The 21,824-nt window shown below is 43.4% G+C and overlaps 1 protein-coding gene across 4 annotated transcripts in view; it reads left to right on the top strand.

Annotated features, from left to right (window-relative positions):
- The window catches only part of FCHO2 (FCH and mu domain containing endocytic adaptor 2), a 220,784-nt gene that overhangs the window by 181,423 nt on the left and 17,537 nt on the right, over window positions 1-21,824 (top strand). For 3 of the 4 annotated variants that reach the window (XM_045020805.1, XM_045020802.1, XM_045020803.1), the window contains 6 exons: window positions 336-439; window positions 7,926-8,055; window positions 13,415-13,526; window positions 14,138-14,293; window positions 16,397-16,529; window positions 18,393-18,592. In XM_045020805.1, coding sequence (XP_044876740.1) covers window positions 336-439; window positions 7,926-8,055; window positions 13,415-13,526; window positions 14,138-14,293; window positions 16,397-16,529; window positions 18,393-18,592 — 835 coding nt within the window. Of the gene's footprint in view, window positions 1-335; window positions 440-7,925; window positions 8,056-13,414; window positions 13,527-14,137; window positions 14,294-16,396; window positions 16,533-18,392; window positions 18,593-21,824 lie in introns of those variants that run through there. The other variant, XM_045020806.1, reaches the window with a different exon arrangement.

Genomic DNA, 21,824 nt, shown 5'->3' with positions numbered 1-21,824 from the left:
CCTGAGCCCATGCTGAGCATACAGGGTGAAAGCTAGTTAAAACCATCTTTTGACCTACAAACTGGGTATATTTGATATGGAATCATTTAGGAACTATAATGATGGAACCCACAATACCATTTGTAGTCATTTTTCAGAGTACCATAGAATCACATTTTAATACCATAGTCGTTTTTCTTTGTTATGAATTCCTGCAAAATAGGGTTTGTAATAACGTAGAATCTTTAACAGAAATGTAATTTATAATGGTTGCACTAAGTGACTTTTTTGTATTTTTCGTATTATCATATGACTTTTATAATACTAATGATTTCTTCACATTATTTTTTTTTCAGCCAGGCCCACAACTCCTCTTTCTGTAGGAACTATTGTACCACCTCCAAGGCCTGCTTCCAGACCAAAGATATCAACAGGGAAACTTAGTGGAATTAATGAAATTGTATGTATTTAATTTTAGTTTTTGTTTAATTATATAAATTATTTCTCAAGGAATGGTTCAACTTGAAATAACTATAATGGGGTAAATGAGTGCTTTAACGTTTCTTTTTACATCAAACTCTTCGAGAGTTTATAAATCACTCATTTTAATTGTCATCAACCTAAAATGTGCATGGAAATTGTTCACTGTGAATGTAATTATTGGTAGCATAAATTTGTTAGTATTTTTTATGCAAAGCAGCTTTTGGAGGGCTTAGGTGTGTTTGCTTTTACTTGCTCAAACAATCAATTTTAAAAACTGAAGATTGCATATATATAATGCCATATCTTCAGAAAAAATCTTGAGTGAAATCCTGATCCCAGTTAAATCAATCGCAAAACTCCCAGGATTTCACCCCCAATTTCTAGGAGAGAGAACCACACAAGGGAAGAGGAACTCATTCATATTATCAGGCTGATACTGTTTATCCATCTTATGATAAACCTTTTGAATTCTTCTGACCTAACATGGCTCACTAGGTATAGTTTTATTAGTTATGTGCATTTCTGTACTACCCATCACTGTAGTACCTGAGAATTCTTTACAGGTTCTGGGTGCTGTAAAAAGGGAGACATAAGTAGCAAAACAAAACCACAACCTCCACCATTTCAGATTTGCTCTTCCCTTGCTTGTGTTAAATTATTTGACTGAGTGCTACTAACATTTAATCTAGTCTGTCCTTATTCGTTAATCTTGGGTGTGAAACCATCCTTGTGCAACACCAGATGAATTTGGGTGAGGGGAGGCCAGGGCAGAGGGGAGGATTAATGTGTGTGGAAAGCCTGAGATCCACTCTTTCAGAATGCAGTGGCACTGCACCATCTCCAGGTTAAACAGTGGATGGTTCTTTGAAAGACACCAACCTTGCCTCGCCACTGGTGTGGCCCATAAAGTAGTCATCCATGGAAAGTGCTTGTGTATTCAGGACTGCAGGTTCAGGCAGCAGCATAAAAGTTTAGCTTCTCTGCTTTTTTTTTTTTTTGGCACTTAGCTCAGTCTGAAATAGGGTTACTTTAGGCTGTTGTATAGGCAAAGCATAATGTTCTTCTTCGAGTGCTTGCTCATATCGATTCCAATTAGGTGTGCGCGCGCCACGTGCATGTTCGTCGGAAGATTTTTACCCTAGCAACACTCAGTGGGTCGGCTGGTCGCCCTCTGGAGTGGCGCCGCTATAGCGCCGAATATATACCCCTGCCGACCCAACAGCCCCTCAGTCCCTTCTTACCGCCCGTGTCAGTCGTTGGAACAGTGGAGCGCAGCTTAGCTGACCTCCACTTCCCTAGCTACTCGTAGTTCTCTCGTTAATTCTTGTATATATAGTTCAGATTTATATAGTTGTAGTTAACTTTATTCATTTATAGTATAGTTAGTGTATATAGTTCAGAGGGGTTCGGGGATTATTCTCTTCCCCGCACCCGGTGCCGGGGCCTATGCCCGGCTCACCGGGTTTCAAACTGTGCTTGGCCTGCCACAAGCCGATGCTGACAGGAGATCCCACGACTCCTGTCTTAAGTGCCTCGAGGAATCTCACCTAACAGATAAGTGCCGCATTTGTAAGTCCTTTAAGCCAAGAACAAAAAAGGAGCGGGACTTTCGTCTCAAGCAGCTCCTGATGGAGGCAGTTCTTACTCCTCTGCCCTCGGCACCGAGCGCTGGGCAGTCTTCAAGAAGCGCTCCCTCGGCACCGGATCGCGCCGGTACCGCCAAGGCCTCTCGGCACCGGCCGTCGCTGGCACCGCCGTCCGCTCGGCACCGATCCCTCTCCCCGAGGTCGAAGAGGCACAAGACTCCTGCTGCGTCCGCGCCGCCTGCTCCGCAGCCCGAGCACTCTACTAAGTCGGACCGCCCGGCACCAATACCTGCCATGGCACCGACAACATCGGCACCGTCGATTCCGGCCACGCAAGAGCCATCGAGTCCGGTGCCTGAAAGCTCCCCGGTGCGAGCCATGGTTGAGCTCACTATTCCCTCCACGCCGGAGACATTTTCCACGGCGAGGGAGTTGATTGCAATGACGGAGTCTGCGCTGCCTCAACCCCCGGCACCGCCAGTGCGGGTTATACAGTCGATCGGCAAGCCTGCCTTGATCAGACCACCTTCCGTCGGCACCGCAGAGCGGCACCGTTCACGATCGCGGTCCCGCAGACGTTCTCGGTCCCGACGCCGATCCAGGTCCCGACGCCGCTCGCAGTCCCGGCACCGTTCTCCTTTTCAGTACCGGTCGTACTCGCAGCACCGGTCAGCTTCCCGTTCACCGGCCTGGTACACTCGGCACCAATCCAGCTCCCGGCACCGCTCCAGGCACTGTGACTTTCGTAGCCACTCCCGACGTCGAGCCTCGAGATCTCGGTCGACCTCCCGGCACCGCTCCGGTCGCAGGTCCCAATCTCGCTCCCGGTACTAGTATGTCTCCCGGTACCGATCCCTGGTGCCGCGTCGAGCGACATCAGCTAGAGAGGGAGACTCTGCCCAGGGCTTTTCAGCTCCTCCATGGCCATCCAGACATGCATCAGTGTCGTCCCGCACAGGAAGTTCATACGCGCAGGACCGTGATTCGGATGTGCCCACCAGAGTCTTCCAGGAGCCCCAGGCCCAGGACCCTGGCCCCCAATCAGTGGTCATTCTGGACACCTTGGGCGTACCACCAGGCCCAAGGCGTACCTGTGATCCCATCTCGCTCTGTTCTGTCAGAGCACCGGGTGCCAGAGGCGACAGTTAGCCGTCCCCCTCCGACCGGTACGGAGGAAGCCCCGGTTCAGCCACCAGACTCCCAGATCCCACTGGAACAGGAGGTCGTCCAGGAGCACGAGCCCACGCAGGACCCGCTTGTCCCCGGCCTTTCCTCTTCCTCCTCCCCAGATGAGATGGTGACAGGAACATCCTCCTCGGGCCCTCCTCCAATCAACTTGAGGGCCCATCAGGACCTCCTGAGACGGGTGGCATTCAATATGAACCTCCAAGTGAAGGAAGTCTCGGAGATAGAGGATCCGGTCGTAGACATTCTGTCGGCTCACGCCCCCACTAGAGTGGCCCTAACGTTCATTCGGACGATCCAAGCCAATGCGGATACCATCTGGCAGTCTCCAGCCTCTATCCCGCCAGGGGAGTCGAACGCAAGTACATGGTACCCTCCAAGGGGTACGAGTACCTATATGTACATCCTCCCTTGTCATCCAGTCCGTCAATGAGAGGGAACGCCATGGCCAGCAGGCACCAGCCCCTAAATCGAAGGAGGCTAGGCGAATGGACTTACTGGGCCGTAAGGTGTACTTGGCAGGGGCCCTGCAACTCCGCGTAGCAAACCAGCAAGCCCTGCTTAGCCGCTACAATTACAACACCTGGGCGGCGGTGGGCAAATTTACGGAATTGCTTCCTCAGGACTCCCGTCAGGAGTTTGCTGCCCTCCTGGAAGAAGGGAAGAAAGTGGCGAGAACTTCCCTCCAGGCCTCGTTGGATGCAGCTGACTCCGCTGCCAGGACTCTGGCTTCGGGTGTTGCCATGAGGCGCATTTCATGGCTCCAGGTGTCGGGCCTTCCCCCGGAGCTGCAGCATACTATACAGGACTTGCCCTTCGATGGCAAAGGCCTGTTCTCTGAAAAAACTGACTCTAGGCTGCAAAGCCTAAAGGACAGCAGGGCCACTCTGCGCTCTCTTGGCATGCACACGCCGGTGACTCAGTGCCGGCCTTTCCGTCCCCAGCCTCACCGCCCTTACCCTGCACCTAGACAAAGACAGGACTTTGGCAGAAGGCGTGGCCGAGGCGCTCGTAGGCATCAGTCAGGGCCCCAAGGGGGCCAAAATCAGGGTCCCTCTAAACCTCCAGCGGGGCCAAAGCCAAACTTTTGAAGGCACGCCCGAGGACGGCGTACCAGTTATTACCCAGGATCCGTTCCCTCCCTTTTACAACCGCCTCTCCTTTTTCCTCCCTGCGTGGTCCCATCTAACCTCAGATTGTTGGGTCCTACGCACGGTGGAACTTGGGTACCGCCTCCAGTTTATTTCGCCTCCCACCCTCCATCCTCATCCCTCTTCAGGGACCCCTCTCACGAGCAATTCCTCTTGCAAGAGGTGCGGATGCTCCTCGCCATCGGAGCTATAGAGGAGGTACCAAAGGACGAAAGGGGCAAGGGGTTCTACTCCCGCTATTTCCTAATCCCCAAGGCGAAGAGACGTCTCAGAGCTATCCTAAACCTGCGGGAACTCAACAAGTTCATGATAAACCTGAAGTTCCCTGGGGACCATCATCCCATCCTTGGATCCCGGAGACTGGTATGCCGCCCTCGATATGAAGGACGCGTATTTTCACGTCACCATTTATCCTCCACACAGAAGGTACCTCCGGTTTGTGGCCAACCGTCAACATTTCCAGTTTACGGTCCTTCCGTTTGGCCTCTCTACAGCCCCAAGAGTATTCACAAAGTGCATGACTGTAGTCGCCGCCTCCCTCCGCTGCCGTCGTATACGCGTTTTTCCGTATCTAGACAATTGGCTAATTCGAGGGACCTCCGAGGCCCAAGTTACCTGTCATGTGGGCATTGTCAAGGACCTATTCCTGCGTCTAGGCCTGATGATCAATATAGAGAAATCCCTTCTGATTCCCACACAGAGAATAGAATTCATTGGGGCCATCCTGGATTCCAATCTTGTCAGAGCCTGCTTACCTCAGCCTCGGTTTCAGGCGATGGTAACAATTATACAAGGTCTACGGAACTTCCCGACAACTTCGGCTCGCACTTGCCTAGGTCTCCTGGGTCACATGGCTGCCTGCACGTCCGTAACCAAACATGCCAGGCTTTGCTTCCGTCCACTCCAATCGTGGCTCACCTCGGTGTACCACCCGAGCACAGACAGCATAGACATGATCGTCACGATCCCCCCGAGCATCCTAGGCTCCTTCGACTGATGGTCGACGCCCTCCCTGGTGTGTGCAGGGATGCCGTTCCATCCACCTCACCCCTCGGTGTCCCTGATGACGGACGCCTCATCTCTCGGCTGGGGTGCTCACCTTGGTCAGTTTCGCACTCAGGGCCTTTGGTCAGCTCAAGATCTGTCCTTGCACATCAGTGTCCGAGAGCTGAGAGCAGTCCGCCTTGCGTGCCAGGCGTTTCAGCAGCACCTACAAGGCCTTGTGTCTCAGTGTTCACAGACAATACAACAGCCATGTATTACATAAACAAGCAGGGAGGAGCACGGTCCTCCCCTCTTTGCCAGGAAGCTATCCAGCTCTGGGACTTCTGCATAGCCCAATCAATAGACCTGGTAGCGTCCTTTCTCCCAGGGGTCCGGAACACTCTGGCGGATCGCCTCAGCAAATCCTTCCTGTCTCACAACTGGTCAATTCATCCGGATGTTATCCATTCCATTTTCCAGAAGTGGGGCTTTCCCCGCATAGACCTCTTCGCTTCTCACGAGAACAGGAAGTGCCAGATGTTCTGCTCATTCCAAGGTCTCTCCCCGGGCTCGATCTTGGACGCTTTTCTGATGCCGTGGACAAGCCATCTGCTGTACGCTTTTCCACCATTCCTGCTCGTTCACAGGGTCCTGCTAAAACTCCGCAGGGACAGAGCGCACCTGATCATGATCGCTCCAGCGTGGCCCAGGCAGCACTGGTACACCATGTTGCTAGACCTGTCGATAGCCAACCCGATTCCCCTGCCTCTTCGCCCAGACCTCATAACGCAGGATCACGGCAGACTTCACCACCCAGACCTGCAATCCCTGCACCTCACAGCATGGCTGCTGCGTGGCTAAACTGATCCAAGTTACGTTGCTCTGCCTCGGTACAACAGGTACTCCTGGGTAGTCCTTCCACTCAGTTAACATATCTGGCCAAGTGGAAGCGTTTCTCCTGCTGGTGCGAAACGCACAATGTTACTCCCACCGAGGTCCCGATCCATTCCATCTTGGACTATCTCTGGTCTCTCAAACAGCAGGGCCTGGCGGTGTCATCATTGAGGGTACACTTGGCAGCCATCTCTACTTTCCACCCAGGGGAGAGTGGCCGCTCCGTATTCTCGCACCCTATGGTTTCTAGGTTCCTCAAGGGCTTGGAGCGCTTATACCCCCAAGTTCGCTGCCCCTCCCACACCTGGGACCTCAACCTGGTTCTAACCAGACTTATGACTGCCCCATTCGAGCCACTGGCAACTTGCTCGCTGCTATACCTGTCCTGGAAGACAGTTTTCCTCGTAGCCATTACATCGGCCAGACGAGTTTCCGAGCTTCGGGCTCTCACGGTGGACCCACTGTATACTGTGTTTCACAAGGACAAGGTGCAGTTGCAACCACATCCGGCCTTCCTCGCTAAGGTGGTGTCGGCCTTTCATATCAACCAGGATATCTTCCTTCCGGTCTTCTTTCCGAAGCCACTCTCATTGCGAAGGGAGCAACAATTGCACTCCCTAGACGTCCGTAGGGTGCTCGCATTTTATATCGAGCGGACAAAGCCCTTTCGTAAAACGCCCCAACTCTTCGTCGCAGTGGCAGACCGAACAAAGGGCCTACCTGTCTCCTCCCAGAGGATTTCATCTTGGGTGACGTCGTGCATCTGCACCTGCTATGACTTGGCCTATGTTCCATCGAGCCACCTCACTGCACATTCCACCAGGGCTCAGGCTTCTTCTGCTGCCTTCCTGGCTCATGTTCCCATCCAGGAGATATGTCACGCAGCTACCTGGTCCTCGGTCCACACCTTTGCCTCACATTATGCACTGGTCCAACAGTCCAGAGATGATGCAGCCTTTGGCTCAGCAGTTTTGCATTCTGCAGCATCTCACTCCAACCCCACCGCCTAGGTAAGGCTTGGGAATCACCTAATTGGAATCGATATGAGCAAGCACTCGAAGAAGAAAAGACAGTTACTCACCTTTGTAACTGTTGTTCTTTGAGATGTGTTGCTCATATCCATTCCAAACCCGCCCTCCTTCCCCTCTGTCGGAGTAGCCAGCAAGAAGGAACTGAGGTGCGGTTGGGTCGGCAGGGGTATATATTCGGCGCTATAGCGGCGCCACTCCAGGGGGCGACCCAGCCGACCCACCGAGTGTTGCTAGGGTAAAAATCTTCCAACGAACGTGCACGCGGCGCGCGCACACCTAATTGGAATGGATATGAGCAACACATCTCGAAGAACAACAGTTACAAAGGTGAGTAACCGTCTTTTAACTCATTAAAGATTGATTATCAGGAAAAACTTCCTAACAGTAGTCTAAATAATAGAATAACTGCCCAAGGGAAATAGTAGCAGTTCATAAGTTTTTTTACTTTGAAAATTAGGTTGGATAAAACACTAGAAAAAAAATATCGTAGGGAACGATCTTGCATTAGGCAGGGAATGAACTAGATGAAGACTTCTTTTCTGGTTCTGTTTGATTCTCATAAGATTTCCTTTGTTTCATCCATTTAAAATCATTTATATGTTTGTAATGATATTGACACATTTTGTTTTAAGCCGAGGCCGTTCAGCCCGCCCTTGACCTCTAACTCCAGTCCACCACCTATAGCTCCTTTGGCACGTGCAGAGAGTATCTCATCAATATCTTCTTCGGCTTCTCTAAGTGCAGCAAATACACCCACAGTAGGTAAGTAATTCAGGCTATCTGTGAACAACTATTTTATGTCTCTATAGCCTGTAATTTTTATAACTTCTATTTTTTTTAGCAGAGCTATAAATCTTTATCCTTCAGGGCATATATAAACCACTAACTTCTGGATGTTAGGAGGAAATAGCCTTATTTGTCCAACTTAGGTTTTCTTGCCGCTTCCTTTGAAGTATCCGGTACTGAATACTATCAGAGACAGGATACTGGGCTAGATAGACCACTGGTCTGATCCAGTATGGCAGATCCTTCAGTGAAATTTTTTTTTTAATTGTTGTAGAAATGCTTATAAATGCTTACTTGGTATGCAGGATATGTATATATTAAGTGAGGGCTGTTATTTGTTTGAGATTTTATTCTACTTGATATTGAAATATTCTTTAGATATAGAGTGAATTTAATCATTTTTAAAGAAACCATTGTGTTTAGGCCGATAATCAGGTTTTGTTTTGATAATTTCTGTTATAAAACATAATACTAATAGAATTGTTTCCATGAAAATTGTTTTTAAATGATTTATAGTGATTTAAATGTTCCCTTGCCTTGCTTACAACCCCATAATTGCAGCATTATGCAGTTACATAGAAACCAAAATCTGGAATTGGTGGTCTTTTCCTTTCTCCAGGTTGAGAGAAGTAAAGGAACTAAATAAAGAGCATAAATGGTGAAAAGTAAATTAGGGCCCCAATCGTGCAATATACATGAATAGTGACATTGACTTTAGAGGGACCATTCGCCTGCATAAAGTTACATGTTCGTGTTTGAAGGATCAGGACCTTGATTTCTTTTAAAATTCTTTCAGTTTTGACAACCTAAGGTGTAACTAGCAAGGACGTTTTTTTAAAAAAAGTGTATTTTTTTTAACCTGATGTTCCTTTTGCAGGACTGATTATTATTTTTAACTACTGGACACTATTACAACTTTAGTCTTCTAAATTAGACTTAACTCCAGCAAATGTATATGGTTTCAAGGGAATTTATGGAAAAGTCTAATATTCCTTAACTAATTTATTTTATATTTTAACCTCATCTTTAATTAGATTTCTTATTTTTCAAACATCTTTCCATTTAAATAATGTAACTTTAAATTAGTGCTTTTTGTTGTTGCTTGAAATGTTTTGTTTTCTTGCAATGTTTTGTTTCATTTAAATGTAATAGATGATGATATAGTCATTGGAAAGCTCCCTACGATTGAAAAAATTTGTGACACACCTGCAGGTATTGTTCTAGAAGAAGACATATATGTGTACTAATTATCCTAAAACGGTACCTAATAAAATTTCTTTGTGACTTAACTTTCTCCAGCAATCTCTAGTATCTTCCAGCCATAAAGTAGCTTCAAAGCTAAACTGCTTAATCAGTTATGTGTTGTATTAATCATTTGAAATTGATATAACCAAACACTTAAAAATTTCCAAAAAATTCAGGTAAAGCCTGTGGTCTTATTCTCCCTAATCTTCCATCATAGCTTTTCTCAAAAAAAAAAAAAAGCAATTATCTTGAACTTTTAAAATGACAATCCTTACTTAACACTTTTAAAGAACCTGTTTTGTATGTGGCATGCAAATAAGGAGAACTCTGAAATATTTGGAAACTTCCACCATAAATAATTGTTACCTTTTTTTCCAGACAGATATTGTCCATTGCCCTCCAGCAGACTAATTTAGCAAAATTAAAAGTGCTTCAAACTGTGGTATAGTAGGACCCAGGCAACTCTTTGTAACTCTGCTGGAGCTACTCTTCATATAATGACACACTGGAGCCACTTTACTTTTTGCATCCTCAACCTCAAAACCATTTAAGTCTCAAAAGATCTAAAAATTTTGAAACCTGTGTTGCAATCTAGGGTGCCCGTTTCAGTGAAGTCTCAAAGTCCTACTAACTTTTCAGACTGCTGCTGTTTGGCTCAGGAGAGAGGCTACACAACCCCACCAATAGGCTTCTGCCCCAAGGACTTGCCACCAGAGGAAAAAAGAAGGCTGCTTTTCCCGCCGTTTCTCTTCCCTTGTTATACAGGACACTCTGTGTGGGTGGGGGGCAGATGGACCCCATCTGAAGTTTCTAATGGCATCAAAGATAGAATGGCCAGACTTTGTTAGGTCTGAGGTGTGTTGGCTGATGGCTTCTCAAACTTTTTCATGTTGTGTTACAAGGAGGCTGCTCAACTCATTAAATCAAAATGAAGTCCCTCCCCCACAACCAATTTCCTCTCCAATGCAAATCAATTCAAATACTTCCTCATCTGCATGAAAAATCAGTTCTAACACTACTGAACATCTGTTTGAAAGCCCCACACACATTCAGAATTGTTTCCCTCCTGTACACACTAAAACTGGTCTACTCCACAGTCCACTGCTCTTCAAGTTGCCTGCAGCCTCTCTAGGGGACAGTTCATTCATGCCTGCCTGTTTAAAGCCTTCATCCCCTTCAAAGTTGCTGCCTCTCACTCCTTATTGTTCTTCCATCTCAGCTTGCTTCTTTCCTTCTCCACCTCCACTTTGAGGTCATCAGCTGCAGCCACCCCCTGTCACACGACTTCCCTATTTCTGGATCTCCAGCTCCAGCCTCCTTTCTCACTCCCAACAAGGATTCTCAGCATTTTGTGCCTGGCTGCAGAGCAAACAGGCCAACAGAACGCTGATTTACAATGTTAAATCTATCTTTATAATAAGAGGGACTTAGTTTTGTTTGGGGATTTTTTTTTTAATGAAAACTTAGATTTTTGCAGAGCACAGTAAAAGCTGAAAAAAGAAAATAAATCTATTGCTTTCTAGTGCCCTGGGTATGACCAAGAAAAAAAGAAATATGTATGTGTGCACTTGCATATATTCATATATCTGTGTCTGTCTCTCCTTAAATATGTGCAAATTGTAATATATTAAGGAAGATACAGTTATTTTCAGCAAGCAAGAAATTCCTGTATTTCTTTTACGGAATGGAAAAATATATGTATACACGAAGTTTAATAGATTTTGCATAATTCTCTCTAATGGATCAGTTTGAATTTATCTATAAGAATATAAAAAGAAAAAAGTTACTGTAAATCAGCAATTTGTACCTCTGTAAAAGACTTATTTATTTAGTAGGAAGTGATCGCCTTCCAGCCTGGCTCTGCAGTTGAGCTGTCTAAGCATTACTCCCTATTGGTCTGATGAAAAGGGGATAAATTCCCATACAACTGTAGAGCAATACTTACAGCTTAAATGCATTTTTAACTCTTTGTTATAGATGACTTTGTATTATTTGCTGTCTCCATAGTTGAGCATTTCATTACAGAGATGGAAATTAATGGGTCCAGTTTTGCCAACTCATGATAAAATCATATTCCCATTAATTTCCATGAGTCTTGCAATATTTGATAAGTCATGCAATATTTTGTTTTTCTTAAAACAAAATTGTAGGGTTATGTGAAAATCTCAGCTTTCTTTTTAAAAAAGATTAACTTTCTAGCCTTTGTAGCTACAGCAAAAAGCTTGAAGATGTGGCCTAAGTGTACACTGAAAGGCAGATAAAAAGATGTCAACATAATTTCATGTTTCCACTCAGTCCACTAATATTTCTTTAGTCTGATTCATGATTTTTTAATGCCTGGGCTGGCAATACCGTGGGTTGAAGGAAGAGTACATGTTCTATTAGAGGGTTTTTATGGGAGTGAATTGTATTGGTTCATAGACAAAGTAACTATTGGGAAGAATTCAAAACATTAAAGCATCTTGTAAACAGTGCACAAGACTTTAGAGGAGAAGGTAAGGCTTGATAGTATCATCATAAGACTAAATATCTGGAATCTGACCTTTTTTTTAAACTACTCTCTCACTCTCATGCTGCTCCTTCTCCTCTCACCCCTCCTGCCTCAAATTAAACATACAGTTCCCACACCCACATGTACTTACTTCATAGATCAGTACATGTATTAACAAGCTGCTTCCCCATATTAAGGTTCCATCCTCCTCCTACAGCAGTGGCTCTCAAACTTTTTGACCCCTTTCACATAAAAAGCCTCTGAGTGCAACCCCCCCTAATAAATTAAAAATACTTTATTATATATTTAACACCATTATAAATGCTGGAGGCAAAGCAGGGTTTGGGGTGGAGGCTGACAGCTCGTAACCCCCCATGTAATAACCTCGTGACCCCCTGAGGGGTCCCGACCTCCAGTTTGAGAACCCCTGTCCTACAGCACGTACTGCTAATAAATTTGAGAAGCACATCACAGTATTTCAAAGTAAATTATAGGATTAGTTTGAAAGCAGAAACATGGCTTTCTGCTTTATGGTACCTCAGTAGAAAATATTCATTGGTCTGTTCCTGCCTGCTTATTGAAAAGTGTTAGACTTCCTTTGTGAGCAATATGCTTTGCATGAGTCAGGTTTAATAGGAGTACAGGAAAAGAATGATAATAAGCTTTCCACTGTGCTATTGCTTTCAGTAACTGGCCGTATATATTTTAGAATGGTACATTTTAGTCCCTGGTCTTCACATGTGAATGCACAACATTTTGTTGTTATGCATACGTTCACCCACACTCTTCTTATGCAGCCACAGTGTAAGAAGTCTTAACGCTAGGTCTCAGTTGGTTTTGTAGGTAAAAATTGAAACACTTCTGTGTATGCATGTGTTTGCATAACAACTTATGAAGATTGGACACAGGCCTTTCTGACTATTTTCCCCAGTACATTGAATTACTTTTAAAATGGTGCATATTTCCTTGTAACTCTGAGGCATATCCTGATTCCTTAATAGGTGGACGTAAAAATCTCAGTAAATAAAAATGTTCTGTGATCATCTCATGTGAAAAGTGTTTGCCTTCTTGATAGTGCTCGAGAATTAGTTAAAGATGCCAATACTTAATTTATGTGGAATCAGACTAATTTTATGCAGATATAATTGGAATCAGGGCATGTCCATGATGACTCTCTTCTTTTACTATACATTTTCTTCATATTATAAGCATACAGTAGAGAGTTTGTTTTATGAGTAGTACCAGCTACATGTTTAATTTCCTTTGGGTGCTGTTGGCTTTAATTAATACAATGTTACCATTTATGTTGTATCATGTATGATGTGTTCCCTAGTATCTATCTGTTTAAAATGTCATTGCAATAGTCCTGTTTTCTCAGGTTGCTTATTGTTGCTTAGTGCTTTGATTGTGTTATATTCTGATTTCAAATGTTTTTCAAATACATTTTTCCACACTTTTCAAAAAAATACTTTGGACTTTGCTGTGAAGCTGATGGTAGTGACTTCTTTTACTTGATACTTCAGTAACATAGGTAGCCAACCATTTTGAAATCTAGCTAAGCTTCTTGAAAATTAAACCTATAAACCATATGTATTCTAGGTGTTTCACGTGGTCCCAGCCCTGTCACCCTTGGAAACCAGGACACCCTGCCTGTTGCAGTAGCCTTTACTGAATCTGTTAACGCCTACTTTAAAGGAGCAGATCCTACCAAGTTAGTTAAATAGTGAATTGTTTTGACTATACTGAGTTACATTTAGAAAACAAATTGGTCTTTTTTTCTTTTCTTTTAAATATGGGGGGAAAAATGGTGAAACTTTAGAAGAATGTGGTAAATTCGTTGAAATGAATTTCTGATGAAAATGAGATGGTGATTTATCACTGGCCAGGCATAGTTCAGGTAGGTGCTATGTGTAAATTGTCCCACACAGCTCAAAGCACCTCATTTCTACCTGCAACACCCTGCTATGCCAGTTGTGGCCATCTCCTACACATAGTTGTGCCTTGTGTTTGTGGTGTGGGAAAAAAAAGTTCACCAACAGACTACTGTATGCTTTATCCACCAAACTCATTTCACTTGCAACCTCATCTAATTTTTAAATCATATCCCAAGAGGTGAAAGAGGTAGTGCAATAAGCCATAGTGCCGCCGCCTCTTCATTTAGAATCAATTTGTATTTTAAATTTATGACTTAGATACAAATATTCTGAAAACAGTAGATCTTTACTTTAAAATTAATACTGAAATTTGACATGCAGTAAGAACTGGGTATTTTTATTTTTATTCCGTTTTAATAGAATTGCTCTTTTCTCATCTCTCTCCCAGATGTATTGTGAAGATCACTGGTGATATGACAGTGTCATTCCCAAGTGGGATTATTAAAGTCTTCACCAGCAACCCATCTCCAGCTGTACTCTGCTTCAGGGTAAAAAACACAAGCAAACTAGAGCAGATTCTTCCAAATGCACAACTTGTATACAGGTTTTGTATTTTTTTATCTAATAGAAAACCATGTGATTTTAAAATGTGGATTGTTGCATTACTATTTAAAAACAAATTCTCCTATATCTTATTGTTTAAACTTTGCTGTGAATTTTATTTACGCCAGTAAATTGCCTTGTATTTTTTTATGCTTAGTTTCTGTTCAGCACTCTCACTCTAATCCCAGTATGAGAATTGCATAGATTACTAGACTTGAAATTTCCATTGATTATAATGGGAACCACATGGCTAAAACTGCAAAAATGGCTTAAAAATCTAGTTGTATGAATCTGTGGATGTCTCTTTACATACGATTTTGTAAATTAAATGTTTTAGACAAGCTCTGTTTAAAAATTAAACCAGATTTAATTTATCTAAATACATGTTTAAATTATACGAACAATGTACCTGATCACTGACAGAAACAAACTAGAAATTTCAAAATTAAGAAGACTGACACTCCCACTTCAAGGCACATAGCATTTTTTGTACAGAGATCACATTGGAATGATTGATGGATCAAGTGTCAGCCTTCACTTGGAAATCTGTTAGCTTGCAGTTAATACTGAAGTTCCTTTTCTGATATGGCAATTACTATTGTGGGGGTTTTTTTTAACTACATCTTTTATACTCTGAAACCTATTTTTTATACAGTAGATCAGAACCTTTGTGTTACTATATAGATGAGGCATGTGGTATCCACAGCAAAAGTACTTCTGAAAATTCTTAAAGGAAAAAAACCAGTGCCCATCTAGAGTAACTGTTTTGTATATTGCAGCTAGAGCTGCCTGAAAGTCAGGATTTCTGGTTTGTGAGAAATTTCTATGTTTTGAAACACCACCACATGGAGCTGCAGAGTCATATAATCCACATGGCCATGCTGCCATGGCCCCTGGAAGCCAGAGGACAGTCCCCATGGCAGGGCTGCCTCAGACCCATGGGCTCTGGAAGGTGAAAGCTCAGGGAACTAGGTAGACTAGACTATTTGTTGCTGTAGCAGAGCACTCACAGGGACAAGTGCTATCTGCTCAGAGACTCTCTCGTTGGACCTCCAGCTGTATCACTCTTTGTTACCTGTTGGCTGTATCTCCCTTCCCTGGGTGGGGAGAGGACCCACTGCAATAGAACACATGCAAATCAATAACACATCTTTGAGAAGTACCTATACTGGACATTTGTAAGATGGCAACCTGGTGTTCCATTGATACCTTCACAAAGGATTATGCCTTAGTCCCAGATTCTTCTCCAGATTCAGAAGTACAGACAGGAGGTATTACAGACATCTACACTGCCTGCATCCTTGCACTCTCACTTGTTTGGATACTGCTTACCAGTCACTCGTGTGGAATACACATAGGGACTGCCACACAAAGAAGAAAAGCAGGTTGTTTACCTGTAACTGAAGGTTCTTCAAGATATGTGGTCCCTATCTCTATGCAACTGCCTGCCCTCCTTCCCCTCTACTTTGGATCATGACTGGATTTGCAGTAAGAGGAGGAACTGGAGAAGTGTTGGTTCACGCTGCCCCTCAAAACCTCAGTATAGAGCATGAGGGAAGCAACTGTACAGGTGTAAACCAACAGAAACCACCTGCCAGAAATCTCTGATCTCAGGCACATAGAGCGCATGCATACCATGTGTGGACTAGAGATAGGGACCATACATGTTGAAGAACCTCTAGTTACAGGTAAGTAACCTCCACATTGTGATCAAGGCGTTTTAGTGTTTATAATCTTAGATTAGATTAAATTTATTTTTAAAGATACTTTTTTGTAGCTTTTTCCCCTCAAGGTGTCACTACAGGGCAGGTTTTTTTAATATTAAAAATATGTCCTCTTGAAGGAACAATCCAGACACAGCCTTAACTATGGTGTCACTGACATTCAGCTGTAATCCAGGAGTGTGTTTTTGTGTTGAATGCTAGTATTGAATAGGTAACTGATGTGCCTTAATATTCTGAAAGGTGAAATTATGTTACAACTTCTTATTGTGTTTGAAAAAAGTGTAAGAAATAAAGGGAAAGGTCTACCACTTAAAATTAAGACAACCAAAATAAGAAAACTGATATTTGTATTCTCATTCCTATCTTCATTTTACATGTAGTGATCAGTCACAAAGTGACTCCAGTACAAAAGATTTTTGGATGAACATGCAAGCTGTCACAGTCTACCTCAAGAAGTTATCAGAGCAGAATCCATCTGCTTCCTATTATAATGTTGATGTTTTAAAATATCAGGTAAATATTTTTTTTATTTGGAGATTTTTTTTTAAGGAACTTTTGCAGATTTCACATCTGTAAAGAGACTATCAGAATTATTGTTTATGTGGGCATAAAGGAGGATTGTCACTGTTTAGTTGGATGATTCTTAAGCCAGACCTACACTAGACTGTTCCAAACCATAGGACCTCACCTGGCTGCTGGATCAATTTGTGCCCTTGGTGTTTTCTTGCTGCTTCTCCTGGCTTGATGACTTTTCTGTTTGCTCATGCTTGCTCTGAGCATGTGACACTTATTCTGGGTTCCAACATTGCTTCCTTTGACCATTGTTGGCTGAGGGAAGTGAGACCTTATACTCAATTTGATGGTATTTCTCCATCTGTCTGTGTGATAATTTTTTGAATGCGGCATCCAGTCAACTCCACATTTTCAGGAAATAGGGCATAACCCTATTGATTTTGGTGAAACTGGAAAAATCAAAAGGGAGAAATGAGGGATACAAGGAGCCCCCTGCAGCTGCCATTCAGCAGCTTCATCTACCTCTGTTATTGTCTATAGATCAAAGAACCAGTTGATGGCCCTCATAAACCCTTGCCAGGATAGCAGCTCTCCCCATCTTCCAATACAGTTTAAAAACATTGATGCCCTGAAAAGGAGAGAGTGTGGGAGGAAAAGAAAAGGGTCATGGGGGACATATAGAGCACCCGGTATGGAGGAAGGGGGCACACAACATACGGTGAGATGGGAATAGGGATGCACATGAGCCCCTGGCCTGGGAGGGAGTGTGGGAGACCAGGGAAAAGGGGGGCACCTGAAGCCGCTAACATAGGCTGGCGAAGGAGAAGGCCACTCAGAACCCTTGCTGGGGAAGGGGGAGGGGGTGAGAGAGAATGGGAGACACTGGTATTGGGGGGGAAAGGGAATATGGGGGGGCACAAAGAGCCCCTGGGATGTCCAGGAGGGGGCATACATAACCCTTGGGGGACTAATGGGGGACCGTAGTATAAGACAGTGAGGGGGCACACAGAGCCCCTGTCTTGAAGGTTGGGGGAGAATGGGGAAGCACAGAGTCCCAGACATGAGGAAGCTGTTAGGGGGACACAGATCCCCTGGCATGAGGGAGAGGGTAGCATTGTGTCCCTGAAATAAAAGGGGATGGAAGGGTGGGACATAGGGAGCTTTTAAGGGGAATGTGGGGATACAAAGAGCCCCTGGGGTGTGTGATGTGCTCAGCCTACAGAAGCAGCCAAATGTGTGCTTCAACTGGTAGGCAAATGTTGTTTCTAATAGTACTTTTGGGCTAACTGTCCCATGACTATAAGTTACCTTCTGTCAATTAAATCATTATGGTCCACAAGTGAATGGGAGAAAATAAGTCCTCTCCAGGCAGATTTCTTCAGTGCAGTGTAGAATGCAAAACACAACTTGAAAACTAAACTGACACCAATGTTTTGTATTGGAAGAGCCAGAAAGGGGATGGGGATTTTAGGGGTGGAGGGGAGACAGTTAATCCCCCTTCCCTTCCCTCCCACCCACCCCACCCCCAAAAAAAAGTCTGACAAAAGCAGTCTGTGGAATTACGATATAAAAGCTACTGAGCCCAGTCTGACTTGGATGTTGTTCCCAATTAACCTGAGAATATCCCATTTAGTTATAAGGCACGATTAGATAGATGGATAATCTCAATTGTGTGTCATTAAGTAATACTTTTTGAATGAGACCTTCCTCCCCCAAAAAGAGCATTAGTGATTATTAATTTGCATTTATCTCAAATATAACCAGGATTTATAATGGAGTTAGAATCTTAATTGTGGTGTTGCTAACACAGTTCCATAATTCTTACAATAAGAAAATAGACATTTTATTTTAATTTTTTTAAAGGTATCTTCAAATGGTATCCAGTCCACACCTTTGAATCTTGCAACGTACTGGAAATGTAATGCTAGCACTACTGATGTAAGAGTGGATTACAAGTACAACCCAGAATCTATGACTGTGCCTAGTATGCTGTCTAACATACAGGTTGTCGTACCGGTAGATGGAGGAGTAACAAACATGCAGTCACTTCCCCCTGCAAAATGGTAAATTCAGTGCATTTCTATTATAGTATCACATTTCTTTCAGGACACTTGTTAACATTACGTGAATTTTGAAAAGAAATCATATTGAGAGTTTTGCAATCGCTTTAGTAACTTATTTTAAACCCTTTGATAGTGTATAATCTTATTAGATACACTTCTACTCTGATATAAAGCTGTCCTCTGGAGCCAAAAAATCTTACTGCGTTATAGGTGAAACCACATTATATCGAACTTGCTTTGATCTGCCGGAGCGCGCAGCCCCTGCTCCCAGCCCACCCCCGGAGCGTTATATCAGGGTAGAGGTTCACTCCAAAACATAGACAATATCCAATCAATTTATATTAATTCAAATTGAAAACATGCTCTCATTCCAACCATAATAAAGTAGGTCAAGCCAATGCAACTATCTGTGTTCTTTTGGACAAATTTGTCACTGGCTGTATTTTGCACTAAACTGAGCGTAACATCTTCTAACCTAATGGCCATTTCATTTGAAATTGCTTCCACGGATCATGTTGTTGAATTTGTATGTCATGTCATGTGGACAGTGTAATCACTGGAAGCAATTAACCCACCTGCTGCCATGGCTACACAGGTCAGCACCAATACTAACACATTTTTCTTCTTACGTTCTAGTTTCCCTTGTAGACAAATTAGAGACCTGCTGGTCTGTGACTTGGTATCAATTTGCCATCTATTTCTTTAAAATTTGTAGAAAGTTTTCCTGTACCCTTTTCTTGTAGTAATTAGTCACTAGTTTTTTCTCTGTTTTCAAATAAAAACAATGAGGAGTCCGGTGGCACCTTAAAGACTAACAGATTTAGTTGGGCATAAGCTTTCGTGGGTAAAAAACCCACTTCAGATGCATGGAGTGAAAATTACAGATGCAGGCATTATTATACTGACACATGAAGAGAAGGGAGTTACCTACAAGTGGAGAACCATTGTTGACAGGGCCAATCCAATCAGGGCGGATGTAGTCCACTCCCAATAATTGATGCGGAGGTGTCAATGCCAAGAGAGGGAAAATTGCTTTTGTAGTGAGCCAATTTGCTCCAGGCCCTCAAACAGAGACAAATACCTACAAGATCTTTACCAAGCATTCTTAAAATTACAATACCCACCTGGGGAAGTGAAGAAACTGATTGACAGAGCGAGACAGATAACCAGAAGTCACCTACTACAGGACAGGCCCAACAAGGAAAATAACGGAACACCACTGGCCATCACATACAGCCCCCAGCTAAAACCTCTCCAGCACATCATCAATGATCTACAACCTATCTTGGAAAACGATCCCTCACTCTTACAGACCTTGGGAGGCAGGCCAGTCCTCGCTTATAGACAGCCCCCCCAACTCGAAGCAAATACTCACCAGCAACTACACACCACACCACAAAAACACCAACCCAGGAACCAATCCCTGTAACAAACCTCGTTGCCTACTCTGTCCTCGTATCTATTCTACCGACACCATCATAGGACCCATCCACATCAGCCACACCATCAGGGACTCATTCACGTGCACATCAACTAATGTGATATATGCCATCATGTGCCAGCAATGCCCCTCTGCCGTGTACATTGGCCAAACCAGACAGTCTCTACATAAAAGAATAAATGGACAAAAATCGGACATCAGGGATGGTAACATACAAAAGCCAGTAGGAGAACACGTCAATCTCCCTGGACATTCTATAGCAGATTTAAAAGTAGCCATACTTGAACAAAAAAACTTCAGAGAGAAACTGCAGAACTAAAATCATTTGCAAATTTAACACCATTAAATTGGGCTTGAATAGGGACTGGGAGTGGCTGGCTCACTACAAAAGTAATTTTCCCTCTCTTGGCATTGACACCTCCTCATTAATTATTGGGAGAGGACTACATCCACCCTGATTGAATTGGCCCTGTCCAACACTGGTTCTCCACTTGTAGGTAACTCCCTTCTCTTCATGTGTCAGTATAATAATGCCTGCATCTGTAATTTTCACTCCATGCATCTGAAGAAGTTTTTTTTTTTTTTTAACCCACAAAAGCTTATGCTGAATAAATCTGTTAGTCTTTAAGGTGCCACCGGACTCCTTGTTGTTTTTTTGGATACAGACTAACACGACTATCCCCTGATACTTTTCAAATAAAATTTGTTTTCTTCAGGACATCTATAAATGGAGATGAGGCAGAGTTTGGGGAGCGGGGCGATTAATATCATGAAGTGAAAACAAGTGAACTGTACAAGTGAAAACTTGCATGAAGTGAAAACAAAGAACTGTAACAGTTACAAATGGCATTCATCAGGAAAAAATAAAGGGAAATGCTAGCATTGCTCAAAAACGGGAATTGGGGAGGAATTGAAAAAAAATTGGAATTTTTTCTTGATTTTTCTAAATAAAGAAAACTAAAGTCAAAATATTTTGACCAGTCCTATAGTCAATAGAAAAAACAGGGTAAATTTTTCAGTTTTGTTGAAGTTTATCCAAATTGTTTTTAATTCAAATGCTTAAAAAAATTGAACTAGCTTTAGTAAATATAATATAAAATCATATTACTTAAATCCTTAAATTTGACATATGTTTGCTGCTTTTCATTGTGGTAAGAAAACGCAGAGAACGGAAGAATTTTTCATAAAGACAAGTCTGATTTTTTTTTTTTATCTGAACCTTGCCTTGCTTAACAAACAGATGTGGTGCAAGTGCTGTAGTGTTATCGGGATAGTTTCCAGTCTTTCTGGAATTAATCCATTTTTTAATATTGTGCTTTGAGGAAGTACTATAGAAGAATCATTTTAAGTGAAGAAGCTGACAAGATGAATCTTCCTTGTTGTTCAGGCCTGCTATTCTCAAGGAGGGGTACAATTGCCAAATGATTATTAAATTATTCCACTAAGACTATGGCAGCTTTTGCAGCCTACCTGAATAGTGCTTTAATCTCTGAGATGTGCAGAGTATTTCCTAGAGCTGGTCAGAACACTTTGCAAAGATAGAATGTTTCATGAAGGTGTATTGGTTTCCACAAAACCTTTATTGGGAAGATGTTTGGGTAAAGAAAGAAGGAGAGACACTCTGGCTAGGTAGTTGGGGGCCTGGGATGCGGAAGACCCAGGTTCAAGTCCCTGATCTGGGGTTGTAGAAGAGTGGACTCAATGCTGGAGCCACCCACCTCCACAGTTGGGTGTGGCATAGCAGACTCTCCTCCTCTAGCACCCCTGCAGTCTGCTGATTCTCATGACTCA

The sequence above is a fragment of the Mauremys mutica genome, chromosome 6 (assembly GCF_020497125.1).
Source record: "Mauremys mutica isolate MM-2020 ecotype Southern chromosome 6, ASM2049712v1, whole genome shotgun sequence".
NCBI lineage: Eukaryota > Metazoa > Chordata > Testudines > Geoemydidae > Mauremys > Mauremys mutica.
Note: the sequence above shows the minus strand (reverse complement) of the source record. Positions and strands in the feature narration are given on the sequence as shown.